This window comes from Oculina patagonica, chromosome 9 (assembly GCF_052425735.1).
Source record: "Oculina patagonica isolate OP01 chromosome 9, crgOcupat, whole genome shotgun sequence".
NCBI classification, from domain to species: Eukaryota; Metazoa; Cnidaria; class Anthozoa; order Scleractinia; family Oculinidae; genus Oculina; species Oculina patagonica.
The window spans coordinates 15,517,295-15,529,884 of record NC_135766.1 but is presented as its reverse complement, the minus strand read 5'-3'; the positions used below and the strand labels follow the sequence as shown (position 1 = coordinate 15,529,884).

Genomic DNA, 12,590 nt, shown 5'->3' with positions numbered 1-12,590 from the left:
CCTCTGCGCAGACGTAACCTCACTGTCTCAGTTTTTAAGGTCGACGCCACGCCTTGACATAACTACAGTATTTGCCTTTTGGTCGATTTTTTTTATTTTGCTTTCAGCTCGTCCTAACCGAGCAAAGAATACAAAAAGTTTCGGTAAGCAGCGGTCCTCACACAGCCAAAGCCTTGAAGGATAAACAGCATTCAATGGAAAAGGTAAATCAAACCAGAGTTTGTTGGTATTTTAGTTATGTAAACACGCTAGTCTTTTCAGTACATGTCCAACCAGGTTAATAAGGATGAATATAATTTGCAACTTAAATTCGTTTTAGCGTTTCTTTTCGTTTAGTCCATTCTTATGATGCTTCCTCGGTTTTAGTAAAGGGACTCGATCTTTGTATGGCCTTAATGCAGCAAAACTCAATCGGTATTTATATGGAGATGATCCAACTCCGGGGTCAGACGAATGCGTAGTTAAACTTTTCGATGTATTCTATAGCAAAGCACATGCGTTATGTCTAATATATAACAACACGATGCAAAATATATGTAAAGAAGCTAGGAAATTGTGCATTTCGTTAATAAACTATCGTTTTACACTTTATTTCCTTCTCTGGAAAACAAATACAAGCCCGTTAACCGGCCTGAAGGTCATTAATTTAGCAAAGTAAATAGGCCTACTCTGGGACCCAAAATCGCCTAAAGTCGCGCAAAGTCGCCTTAAGTCGCCCAAAGTCGCCCTAAGTCGCTTTAAATAGTATAGATATTTTCTGTAACAATGCTTTATGGTGTACCATGATGATTCCCATGTACATGTATACCACAACTGTACTTAAGTCGGTCACCTAAAATTGCCTAAAAGGTCACCTAAAATTGCCTAAAGTCGCTCAAAATCGCCTAAAGTCGCCCAAAATCGCCTTAAATAGCCCAAAATCGCCCGTAATTTTGGACAAAATAAGCTAAAATCGCCTAAAGTCGCCTTAAGTCGCCCAAAGTCTGCATGGTGCGCGGATAAAGCCATATCGATTGACTTATGCTTACATGGCGTTGACAAATAAATGACGTTTCTACAAGATTAACTTTGGGCTTATCTTTTGTTATTACGTCAAAATTATTATTTTTATGGCAAGGCGAACTAAGAGATCGTGCAACAGTTAGGCAAGGGTTATGATTATTTACATGTTTCCCACAACAGACGTGTCGTGTCACGATGACCGAGTCCACAACGTTAATTAACTGCCATTTTAATTCATACAGTTGTAACCATTCAAGCCACAACGTCCACATACAAATTCTCCTTATTGATCTCCGCACATTTTCTTATGGTATTAGTTGGGAGATTATGTTAAAAGATTAAAGCAATCTTCCTTTGCTTATTATTTTATTAATTCTCATAATATTCTCTTTTGATGAAGTATTGACATCGTGTAGGGATATTTGTTGTTGGTCACTCTCGGAACTTGAAGGGTTAAAGGGACTGTGTCACGGCTAAGTTAGTTTTATGTTATTAAATTTTGCCAAATATTCGCTATGAAACTAAATGTTTGCAAAGAAATTACAGTCGAACCCCGCTATTTCGAAGTCCCAAGGGAAATGGAAAAAAGTTCGAAATAGCGGGGTTTCGAAATAACCGGGGAAGCGTAAAATTCGTAACAATGAATCATTTTTTAATAAAATACAGTACAGTATGAATAAAGACACTGATTAAATAAAAATACAGTAATTATATGTCGGATAAATCAGCAGATGCTGTTGTATTGAAAAATCTTTGAATGTTCTGTTGTTTTTGGTTTTTTCTAATACTTTTGTCGATCGTGAATGACAACTGGCTTGTTTGCCGTCGAATCTCGGCCCCCTCAACAGCAAACAAACTGTAGCGTGAGAGAGTTTCGATTGCGTTTTGTTTTGTAATTAAAAAACACAGCTGGAATTTCTTAGCAGGACACTACACGTGAGTCAAGCATTGTTAAGTCACCAATTACGCAACACGAGCTCAAATAAAATGCAATACGTTTCCAGCTGTGCTCTTATGTACGTACTCTGTTTTTGACAAGTTCGAAATAACAGGGTTGATTTAAGGTGTAGGGAACGAACGATCAGTTCGAAATAGTGGGGAATTCGAAATAACCGAGTTCGAAATAGCTGATAGTAATTGACTGGAAAAATAAGGGTAAATCCAAGGGAATTCGATCTTCGTTCGAAATAGCGGGGACTTCGAATTAACCGAGTTCGAAATAGCGGGGTTCGACTGTAATTATATGATTCTAAATGACAAAACCATAGCTTCATTGCGGCAAAATGTGTTTCCCGGGCGTTATAATTTAAAGTTACAAGCAGACATGAATAACTTTGAAAACTGTTAACGTTCCGCCGGACCATATTTCAAAAACATAGATCGCAATCCGTTTCAATCTTCGACACCTTTGGGCATCCGTATCTTCTTTTGCATTTGGTGCGTTATTTAAATATTCCTTTACTGGTTTAAGAAGCTATTTTATATATTTTAACGAATTTGATGGTCATTTCCTATGCCTAAGTTCCGTGACACGGTCACTAAAATCCGTGACACAGTCTCTTTAAGACGAAATTTAAATGATTCTTTTCTTTCGCGAAGAAAAAATTAACCTGACCCGATCGATTGAACGATCGATCGTTTTATCGGGCCCTTTTTTGTGTTCATTCGCGCGGACGATTAGACACATTTCAGCGCAACCATAAAGCTAATCAGGCTGAAGCCATATTTTTAAAGTTTAAATATCTTGTAGTAATCTTCATGAATATTTTGTCCTTTACATCGTTGTTCTTTTGAATCATTTGTTTACCTATGTAGATTGTCGTGTTCGTGTGACGAACCATGGAAACAGCTCAAGTCCTTGGAATTCTTGTCATTTTGTGCATCAACAAGGTTCATTGTGGTAGGTGATCGGATTTTGATTTTGAGGAATCTGATGCCTATAAAGGTGAAATATTTAAGCAATGCACCGAGTATTTCTATGGTCTAATTAATCACGAAACTTAAGAAAATGCTTTGGACTCGTGGTAGAATGCCATCCCATCAAGGGGGAGTAACTTGTAGCACACCTCTGTCCTCCACGTGCATAAAAAATGGATACAATGCGAGTACTGGTCTGTTTGTCCACTTGGCTTACCAAAGTCTTTTTAAGCTGTATTTACTTTTTATGCCAGATTATCAGGACACAACAATCTCTTGGTAAATTGCACGGAAAAATGCCCCAGAATATAAATAGTGCTATATGATAAAGCTTATATGGATTTCATGATTATCCACTGAAAGCGTCTTCTTTTTTCAGGGAATAACTTTACCCAAGTGGACACAAATTCAAGGTACATGTAGGCACTTCAAATGTATGCAAAAATTTGACACACTCGATTAATTCTCCCAGATAAATGTAAAAATGTGAAAACTACAGCTGATAAAGTTTAACAGTTGAAGCTCACAAAGAGACACACAACAGTTGTGTTCGTAATTTAATTAAACTATTTTGCGTTTTTCTTTTGATAACTTTTCTTTCGTTTTTGTTTCAGCTGCGTACAGGCGGTGCCTCCAGTAACTGCTTCTGCAAAGAATGCGGCCTGCATTTTTTACAGCTACACTATTAAAAACGGGTTTTGCAACGACATTATTAAAAGTCTATATGTGTTTGGTGATAGTGGCACATTGAGGTACGGTGAATGGGAAACCTCTTCGTTTCGAAGTTTCTTCGATATGTTTAATATAGCTGACAAGTGCAGACCACTGATGAGAGACTTGTATTGCCGTTATCATTTTCCGCCATGCGAAATGTCACTTGACAAGCCTCGAGCCCGCAAGATTTGCCGCAGAACATGCGAGTATCTCGATCAAGAAGTGTGTAAGGCAGAAATGATATCTGTCAGAGAAGCAGCAGCAAAAGCCCCAAGATTCGACATGGACATGATCAATTGCTCATTATATGAGGATTCTAATGGAGGCGACGCTCCCGAATGTTATCAATACTATCCACTATCGGGTACGTATTTCTTAATTATTGAAATGTCTTTATAAAGTTTCCTGACTAAAAATTAAAAGCGTGGATGACGTGGAAAACGTACGAGGAACTTGATAATCTCGAGCTCAAGCACTTTGAATCTGTTTCCTTACACAAAATTTTAAGTGGAAACGTCACGTGGTCATAAGTGGGGGGCATGGCGAATGGTAAAATCCAAGACGAGCCGAGAACCTTGTTTGAAAATCTGAGACTGAGAACTGAATCGTTTTACAAAAAAAAATAGTGCAGAGAAAACTAATCCCAAGACTTCCATGTATTAATTCACACACGGCATCTCAGGAACGAGGAAGTTGGAACTGCTTCTGGAATTTCGCCGAAAAGAAGTTTTTAATTTGTCGATTTGCTTTCGCCAGGGCTCGCCGTCGTCGAAAGAATGGAACAGACTTTCACTTACAGTCTGGTCTTATTTGAGTCCGATTAGTTTGTGGATCACTAGCCGGAATATAAAATTAGATACCAATTTCGCTTGCTTAAAATGATCTGTCTGTTACCAGCCGGAACAATTTCTGCACGATTTACCAACATTTAAGTACGTGTGTCAAAACTACTACTTATACCCTCCCCAGTGAGAAACATGTCAACAGAAGGATGTATCAACTTTTGGTTTCGTTTCAAAGGCGAAGTGATTTTGCAACTTGAAGCTATGGATTACTCCTACAATAGCTATCAAATATGGTCTTTCTGGAGACTCCCATTCAGTCACATGATTCAACCTCGGTTAGGGACGTTGAAGCCCAAACCTTATTTATAGATAACAAAGAACTAATTAACTTTTCGATAATGAATTTTAAGAATAGGTTGATATTTATCAGCCCCACTTTAATCTTGAATTCAGATATAAGCAAGCTCGAATATTCATTCTCTTCTTCGAAATACAAACAAACCTCTCATGCTGTATGAAGGCACTTGAATGAAAATATTTAATTAAAAAATATGTAATTAAAATTGCTTTGTCTGGCCGTTTGAGATAACATCGAAGTTTAGCACCCGGGTTAGCTTTCGATTGGCTTGGTCATTGGGTTGGATAACTCCTCGGGCGATTCGTCTATCTTAATCGACTGGTTCTTTTGAAGGATTATGATGTATGACAATACGTTAATGAAGCTGTGCGTCGCCAAAAAATACGCCAATTGATTGATGTAGTCTCAACGTACCAAATTCTGGGTTTGTTTACAAGTACTACAATTTTCAAATTTCTGGCGAAGGGCATTTATTAACTATCCGAATGTTCGAAGTTAATCGAGTCATCCACATTCATTTATAAATTGAAAAAATAAATTATACTTGCGATCCTGTTGGTTTAGTCGGACTCAATGCGTTGAAAAACTTGAATTGTTGGGCAGCGTGTCATCTTTGCATGTGTCACTCGGAGATGAATCTCCTTGCTTCTTTTTGTTTCATTTGAATTAAGACCCTCGGCTATATAAAAAAATAAATGAATAAAAAAAGCAGACAAATCTAAGACACCTGAACAATGCAGCAAAAATTTCGAGACTCCCAGTCGAAAACAAACAAGCAAAAAAAAAATTATTCGTGACTAATTATATAGCTGTCAGTAAATCCTATATTGTCAGCGCAGCTATTTTTCCTTAATTTCTGAGAACTGTCCAATTTGGGATTAAATTTGGATAGTTTCAATTAGGACTTTGAGGTAAAATGCACAAACTGTCCAATTTAAGAAAAATTGGACAGTTTTGTCTCAGCCAATCAAATCGAAGAAAAAACAACATGTGACGGATGTTAGCCAATTAGCACAAAGCATAGCGTCAGCCCTGTAAACTTGTCTTAGTTGACAATGGCGGAATTCAGAGGCAAGTTTGCTACGTTTTTCCATTCTTTTTGAGCTTTTCAGCAATATTAACAACAAAGAGAAATTTTCTACGTTGTCAGAAGAGGAGCTAGCTACACTAAGAAGCAAAAATCAAGAGCAAAACACCTCAAATAGTACAAAACTTGGGTGAACGTAAGTGCAGCGAAGCGAAGCAAGAAATCTGTCAGATATTCATAGCCATGAGCTAGATCCAATTCTTTCTCGTTTTTTTGCTGAAATTCGAAAAGAAAAGACGGCGATGAAGTACGAACGAGAAAGTGGAAAGGAGTTTGTCAGATTCAAGAAGTTGTTACGCTCTTCGGACACTTTGTTTACGACTTTAATTGATTGATGCAGTGTTTTCACTCACTTTGTAGCAAGCTTCGCAAACTCAGGTGAATAAAATTGCACTGTTTTGTTTAAGTTTGATCTGTGAAGACAATGCTTTGAGTGAGTTGCATGTGCTGTGTTAATATGCCTACTATTGTTGATTGCTTTTCCCGTTCTGGACATATGTTTATTGTTTATGCTGGATTGACTGACTACAAGCTATATAATTAATATGTAACCGGACTACATGCTTGTCCAATTTGGAAATAATTAGATTCAAAAAATTCCTCTGACAGCCAAATTGGACTCGGCCTACGGCCTCGTCCAATTTTGGCTGCCCTCGGAATTTTTTTCATCAAATTATTTCCAAATTGGACAGCATGTAGTCCAATTACGTATACTAATTTCAAGTGTTTTCGAGATTTTTAGATCAACGTTTTGGAGACGCTCAACTCCCCAAGTACTATTCGCCAGCTCTTCAAATGCGGAACAAATTTCTGTGAGATATAGCTGTACTATGTCATCTGATTTGCTGTGACTTCAGCGATCATTTGTAAACGATTAATTAGTGAGTTCAACGATGTTTAGCCAACCACAGTAACAAAACCCATTCTTTTATGCGTCTCCGAAGGTAATCTGATTGCCGATCCGCCGATTGTCAGCCGTTGCGCTCAGTTTAGTACTCGTCTTGATTTTATTGACCTTGAAAGTGAGCTCAGACTTTGATTTCCTTTGAACAAGTGTCCTTCGACAAAGTCCAACACTAACTCCCCCTGTGTCGTTTTTGATAAGACGGATTACGTAGTACAATATTAATTTTTGTCGGGCAATATCCGTCAGTAAAATGCCCAGTGCGTCATTCATCCTCGTAGAAGCCTCGAGCTTAGAAGTCAGCGTATGTGCTATAAAACTTTGGAATAATTTTTAAAATCGTTTCAAAGTTTTCCAAAATCCAATTTTTTAAAAAAAGTTAAGATTGTGGAAAGTAATATCTTTCTAGTGATGATCTGTTTTACTGACAAGTGTGTTTCTTTCAAATATATTTCTTCCTATATTTGAGTGTCTCAAGTACATAATGGAACAAATGCATGACATAATTATTATTTTCCCTTTTCCACAGGTGATGATACAAGAAGTACAGGTTTGTTCTTAAAGTTTTTCTCCTGTAATTTAAGCAAATTAATGTCAGTATTTTCACAGTACTAAAATAATAACACTATAATTGATGAGATACACTTGACCTGACAGCCCCCCCCCCCCCCCCCATGTAACTTCCAGAATATTTAAGCAATCACATTGAAACTTATAGGATGTATTGTATGTCCGAACATCTTTCTTTTGGTATACGTCACGTGGGATGGTGAAGTCACATCACATCGCCATCTTGGATCCGCCATCTTGGACTTCAAAATTTTACCAAAATGCCAGAAAACCACCCAAAATTTCTGCGAAGTACTTAAAATTAATAAAAATGTGCTTTAATCCCGTAAAAATGTAAAAATAATTCCATTTAAGTTGATTTTTATTAACAGAAACACGCAAAATTACAAATTTGGGGAAACATGCCTGTCAAAATGCCGTTGCCATGGTGATATCAAGTTCCTGACACATCATCCAACCCTACCAAATTATTACCAGATAAATTTAAGGAAAACTCAGAAAGTTTGGCAGTGTTTGGTTAAATCTTAAAAAAGTTATAAGAGTTCAAAGTCAGCGCGCGGTCTGAATAGGGTTAAATATGCTTGAGATTGAAATCTGTAGTAAACAGCCATAATATTCATTTTTTTTATTTTATCTTGATTAAATTTCAATTCAAATCACCGGGCGCAAATCCTCTCTACAAATTTGTCTAAAAATGGGGAACATATAAGAATGCAAAAACTTCTATAAGGTTTAGGAACAAACTATTCATGAAAAAACAGTCTTACTAAACCAAAAAAATAAAACCTCCAGTAGCACCAAATTTCGGTCCAAAACACCCTTAAAAATAAGGATGCTGTTGAAAAATCAAGACAGGAGGGCAAACACACTGATATTATCCCATAAGTTGGGTAATATTGCTTGAAAACTATGAAGGTGAGATAAATTTGGTTGAGTTTAGAGTAGGCAATGTGTGCCCCCACCATGCACCCCAGCCGGTTATAACGTCATTAACAGAAAGTCCGAAAATTCATACTATCGAGCTAGAAATATCACATCTCATTTCTTAGTTAATCAAACGAATTTAATTTGTTTAGAATGCTACTATGGTGTCGGAGTTGGTTACCGTGGCAATGTAAACATCACCCGGTCTTATCGTACTTGTCAGGCATGGACCAAACAATGTCCTCATCGTCACTGGCGGATTCCTAAAGATGTTGTTGATGGTCAGAATGACTCCAACATGTGTCGCAATCCAGATAGCAGTGCCCCGGATGGACCTTGGTGTTATACCACTGACCCTAAGGTTCGATGGGAATATTGCGACGTGCCTCGATGTCCTCCAAGAGGTAAACTCGATCGAATATGATCAAAGTGATAGTTACTAAAATATGAAAAACGTTCCGTAGAGATGGCGTCGTTTGGGTCGTTATGCATACATACGTATGACGTTAAAGCAAGCACATTGCGAAAATTACCATTTTTTAAGTGAACGCATTTTATCTTCGAAAGCCAATTTGCCATTTTGTGACCTGGGATAATCAGTATATAGTCCTTTCTCTAGCGAGCGGTAGAATGAGAGAGGATGGTGGGAATTGATGCTACAAGTAAAAATCAATTTAACATAAGCTTTTTCGAAAAATAAAACAATGCGTTCTTATGAAGCTTTAACTGCATCCTTAAGCCTACAGCGATAAGAATTTTTTTGCTTGTTTAAATAAAATCAAAATAAACTTAAACGCATCAACATTATTATTCTTTTTATATTTATTTAATTTCTCGATACACCGCCGACTTTCGTTCGACCTTCAAATCGTTATTAATAACGTTTTTTTGTCAATCTTTGTTTCACCAGTTCCTGAAAAGGCTCCTACCATGCTAAAAGGTTATCCTCTGAATTCAACTGCAATTCACATTTCCTGGAATAGCCTGCCTCCAAGTCGCTATAAAGAACAATTGCTGGGCTATCGAGTCAGATGCAGAAGTGTTGGCTCTCAGCGGTATACTGAGGCAAATACCACAAGCAACTCGACAGAGATTGTTGTTATCGGACTTGCTGCACAGACTAGATACGAGATTGAAGTAAACGGATTTAACGAAAATGGGCATGGACCAACCAGCAAGACCTTTGTCATAAAAACCTTGCCGTTTGGTAAGTTTGAAATAAACTCTGTTGTACATGGATAACTTTGCGTTGGAGCCTGTAGGCCTAACGGTCTATCGTAGGGATACCCCCAGCATTCGCCGGTACTTATTCATGCACCTGGATGGAGAGAGGCGCTTTGAGAGAAAACATAGTTGGCATATTAACTGACCACATGTTTGGAAACAAAATCTAAGAAAAGTGGAACCACGCTTTTGGCGCGAAAATTAGCCTTGCTTTTTTTTTTTTTTTTTTTTTTTCTAATGGCACATTTTCCCTCTTTACCAACATAATTTCCGGTTTTTATCTATATTTTGGCCGTAAATGTGTGTATCATTTCATTTTTTCGTTTACTTATGTGTATTTTTTTACTTTATTTCCAGGTGAAGTAACTATTGACGTTAACTTGCAATTGATGATCGATGCAGATTTTAACAGAGATCTACTGAACCATAGTAGCAGCAAGTTCGCGGCGATGGAAACGAAAATCAAAACTTCGGTAAGATAAGCTCAATTCGGGACATGTGTTGAGGTCAGCCTGTCGATATGTGTGCTTTTTTAAAAAACGACCTGTTATACATGTAAATCTATGTTCTAATATATTAATCTATATATCAATGGCTGACTAGCACGTATGGTTCTAATGTTCTCTTCTAGTCTTTCCTCACTACGTCTCTTTTTCCTTACATAGCTGTATTGTTTTATATTGTTTGTATATCTCTTAAGTTTATATTGTGCAATGAAAATGGATTAAATTAATCATTTAAAGGGGCAGTGTCACCAACATTAAGTGCTACTTGAAAATCCAATAAAGATGTTGGTATTAATTGGAATTCAACTAACAGTGGCCTGGCCTTGATAAAATGTACTGTACTTGACGTAAAAATTGTTAGAAAGCGGTGTGGCTACGGACTTGTACGATAGAAGTGGCCTAAAACTTGAAAAAGTCGGTCCGAAGTTTTCAAGTTTGACAGTTTTACTTGGAGAATGAACTTATGCTTTTATTTGTTGGTGACAGTTTTTTTTCTGTTTATCAGTGAGTGCACCCTCATAATTCTAGCAGAGTGAGACAGAAACTAACAGACTTCTCGTGACACTGTCCTTTTAATCCTGCCACAAAGTTCTTCTTCCAGAATGAAAACAGGCTGCGATTTGTCGTTAACATCTAGTCGCAATGATCGCAGGTTAAAGTCTAGCCAGTATCATGTTGTAAATTTCGAGAGACGATCAATGCAAAAGAGGATGAGGGGACAGAGAGGTAGTCTCCTAGTCTAGGCCTTGGGATATGTCAAAGACAGAAAAGTTATATTTAGCCGCGTGCAAAACGGAAGTGTCTGTTTTTGTTGGCTTCCGCACACGCCATTCATAATCAAGGCGTGAGAATTTTTTTTTATTTTTGTTTTATTATGTTGGTGTTGTTTGGAAAGAAGGGGGGGGGGGGGCCTTTTTTTTATATAGAACTCACTTTTTTTTTTTTTTAAATTATTTTGTTTTTTTTTTAATTAGTTTTTATTTATATGAAAAAAAAGAAAGGTTTGTATTAATGAACGGTCCCCCTCAGCCCCACTACCATTCAAAGGCCAGGTCACTTGGCAGGCTACTGTAAAATGGACTATTGTCATTAACAATTAGCCATGTTCAAAACGAGCAGGGGACTGGGTACGAATATTCAATATCGATTACACTGAAAAACTGGGCCCGTCATCTGAAAGAGCATCCAAAAATTAGTAACTCAACCAAATTTGAGAGTTATTGGTTTAAATGCATAGGTATGGTTCACTTTTAGAAATTGCTAAAATAAGAGAGCTTAGTATGGATTGGAGGGACAGCTGTCCATCCAGCCATACAAAGCTCTCTTATTTTAACGATTTTTAAAAGAGTTCCATGCCTTTGCGTTTAAACCAATAACTCTCAAATTTAGTTGAGTTACTAATTTTTGGATGCTCTTTCAGATGACGGGCCCAGTTTTTCAGTGCAATCGATATTGAATATTCGTACCCAGTCCCCTGCTCGTTTTGAACATGGCTAATAGCGGAAACGTTTCATTGATGGGAGCGAGTTGTGAAATAAAATTTTCGCAGGAAATATTAGGAATAAGAGATAGATTCTACATTTTTTTTTTAAAGCCAATGGCTCGCGAAGAATAAAGTTAAAACCAAATAAATTAAACCTGCATAAACACAAGGCAAACAGATAACAGATAACAGACCCCAGTAGCCTAGAGATAATCTTACATTTCATTCATGCGGTGACAGACCATACGTGCGAACAGGGGAATAAAAACCTCCGTTATGTCGAGTTCAAGCAACAAAACGCCCGATCGAATACGGCACAGCGTCTCTTTGAAACAAATATATATCTTTTTCGACATTCTCTGACGAATCGGACGAAACCGGAAAAACGCAGATACCGGTATGTCATTTGTGATAAGATACATCACACCTTCAAACAGCCGGGTTCGGCGTCACAAAATAAAATAAAATAACACTTTCAAACAAAGTTTCCGACAAAGTCCTTCCAGGGCGAACATTTTGAGAGATTAAAACATATCTTGCAAAATGATATCAGCCAAATCAAACCGCATGGGCAAAATAATTTAGCAAATGGGAGAGGTGTTAATGTCTACAAACTGCAGGAAACCATGCAGACTTGTGTGACCTCCAGACTACACTTTTGGAGTGTCATAAACGTCTATTTGACCTAAAACGCTTCCCAATAATAATTATAGTATGCAGAGGAGAAGGCCTTTTTCGAAAGCCTCCTATCCTATGTTGTCGCATTAAAAAAGCAAATCGCTTAAAGACACGCTTCTCAGAGGGATACTTATAAGACACAGCGGTTAAAAAATCAGGTCGCAAATACTGCAAATAGTAATAATAAACAGTAGGAGTCCGTCTTGGTGTAGGCCTGTCACGATTTTTATTTAGCATCTACAGAAGACGCTTACTTTGGAAAGCTTCCGATACAATCTATCATTGATATTAATATCGTTGCCGAAGTCTAAACGCCTGTAAAATTCCCACTAAAAATGACATGCTGAATGTTGATTAGCCGATAAAATAAATGTCACGCTGGCCCGATTTATTGACTTAACAAGAACCGGAACTACGCTTTTGTGGACGTCCGCATTA

At 37.5% G+C, this 12,590-nt stretch overlaps 1 protein-coding gene across 1 annotated transcript; it reads left to right on the top strand.

Moving 5' to 3' along the window:
- LOC144666820 (tyrosine-protein kinase transmembrane receptor ROR2-like) lies at nt 1-9,967 on the top strand. The gene is made up of 8 exons (XM_078528224.1): nt 1-203; nt 2,818-2,902; nt 3,299-3,332; nt 3,534-3,997; nt 7,297-7,317; nt 8,414-8,665; nt 9,172-9,468; nt 9,843-9,967. The coding sequence occupies exons 2-8, from the start codon at nt 2,842-2,844 to the stop codon at nt 9,965-9,967; spliced, it is 1,254 nt and encodes a 417-aa protein (XP_078384350.1). The 5' UTR covers nt 1-203; nt 2,818-2,841.
- Nucleotides 9,968-12,590: the final 2,623 nt, after the last annotated feature.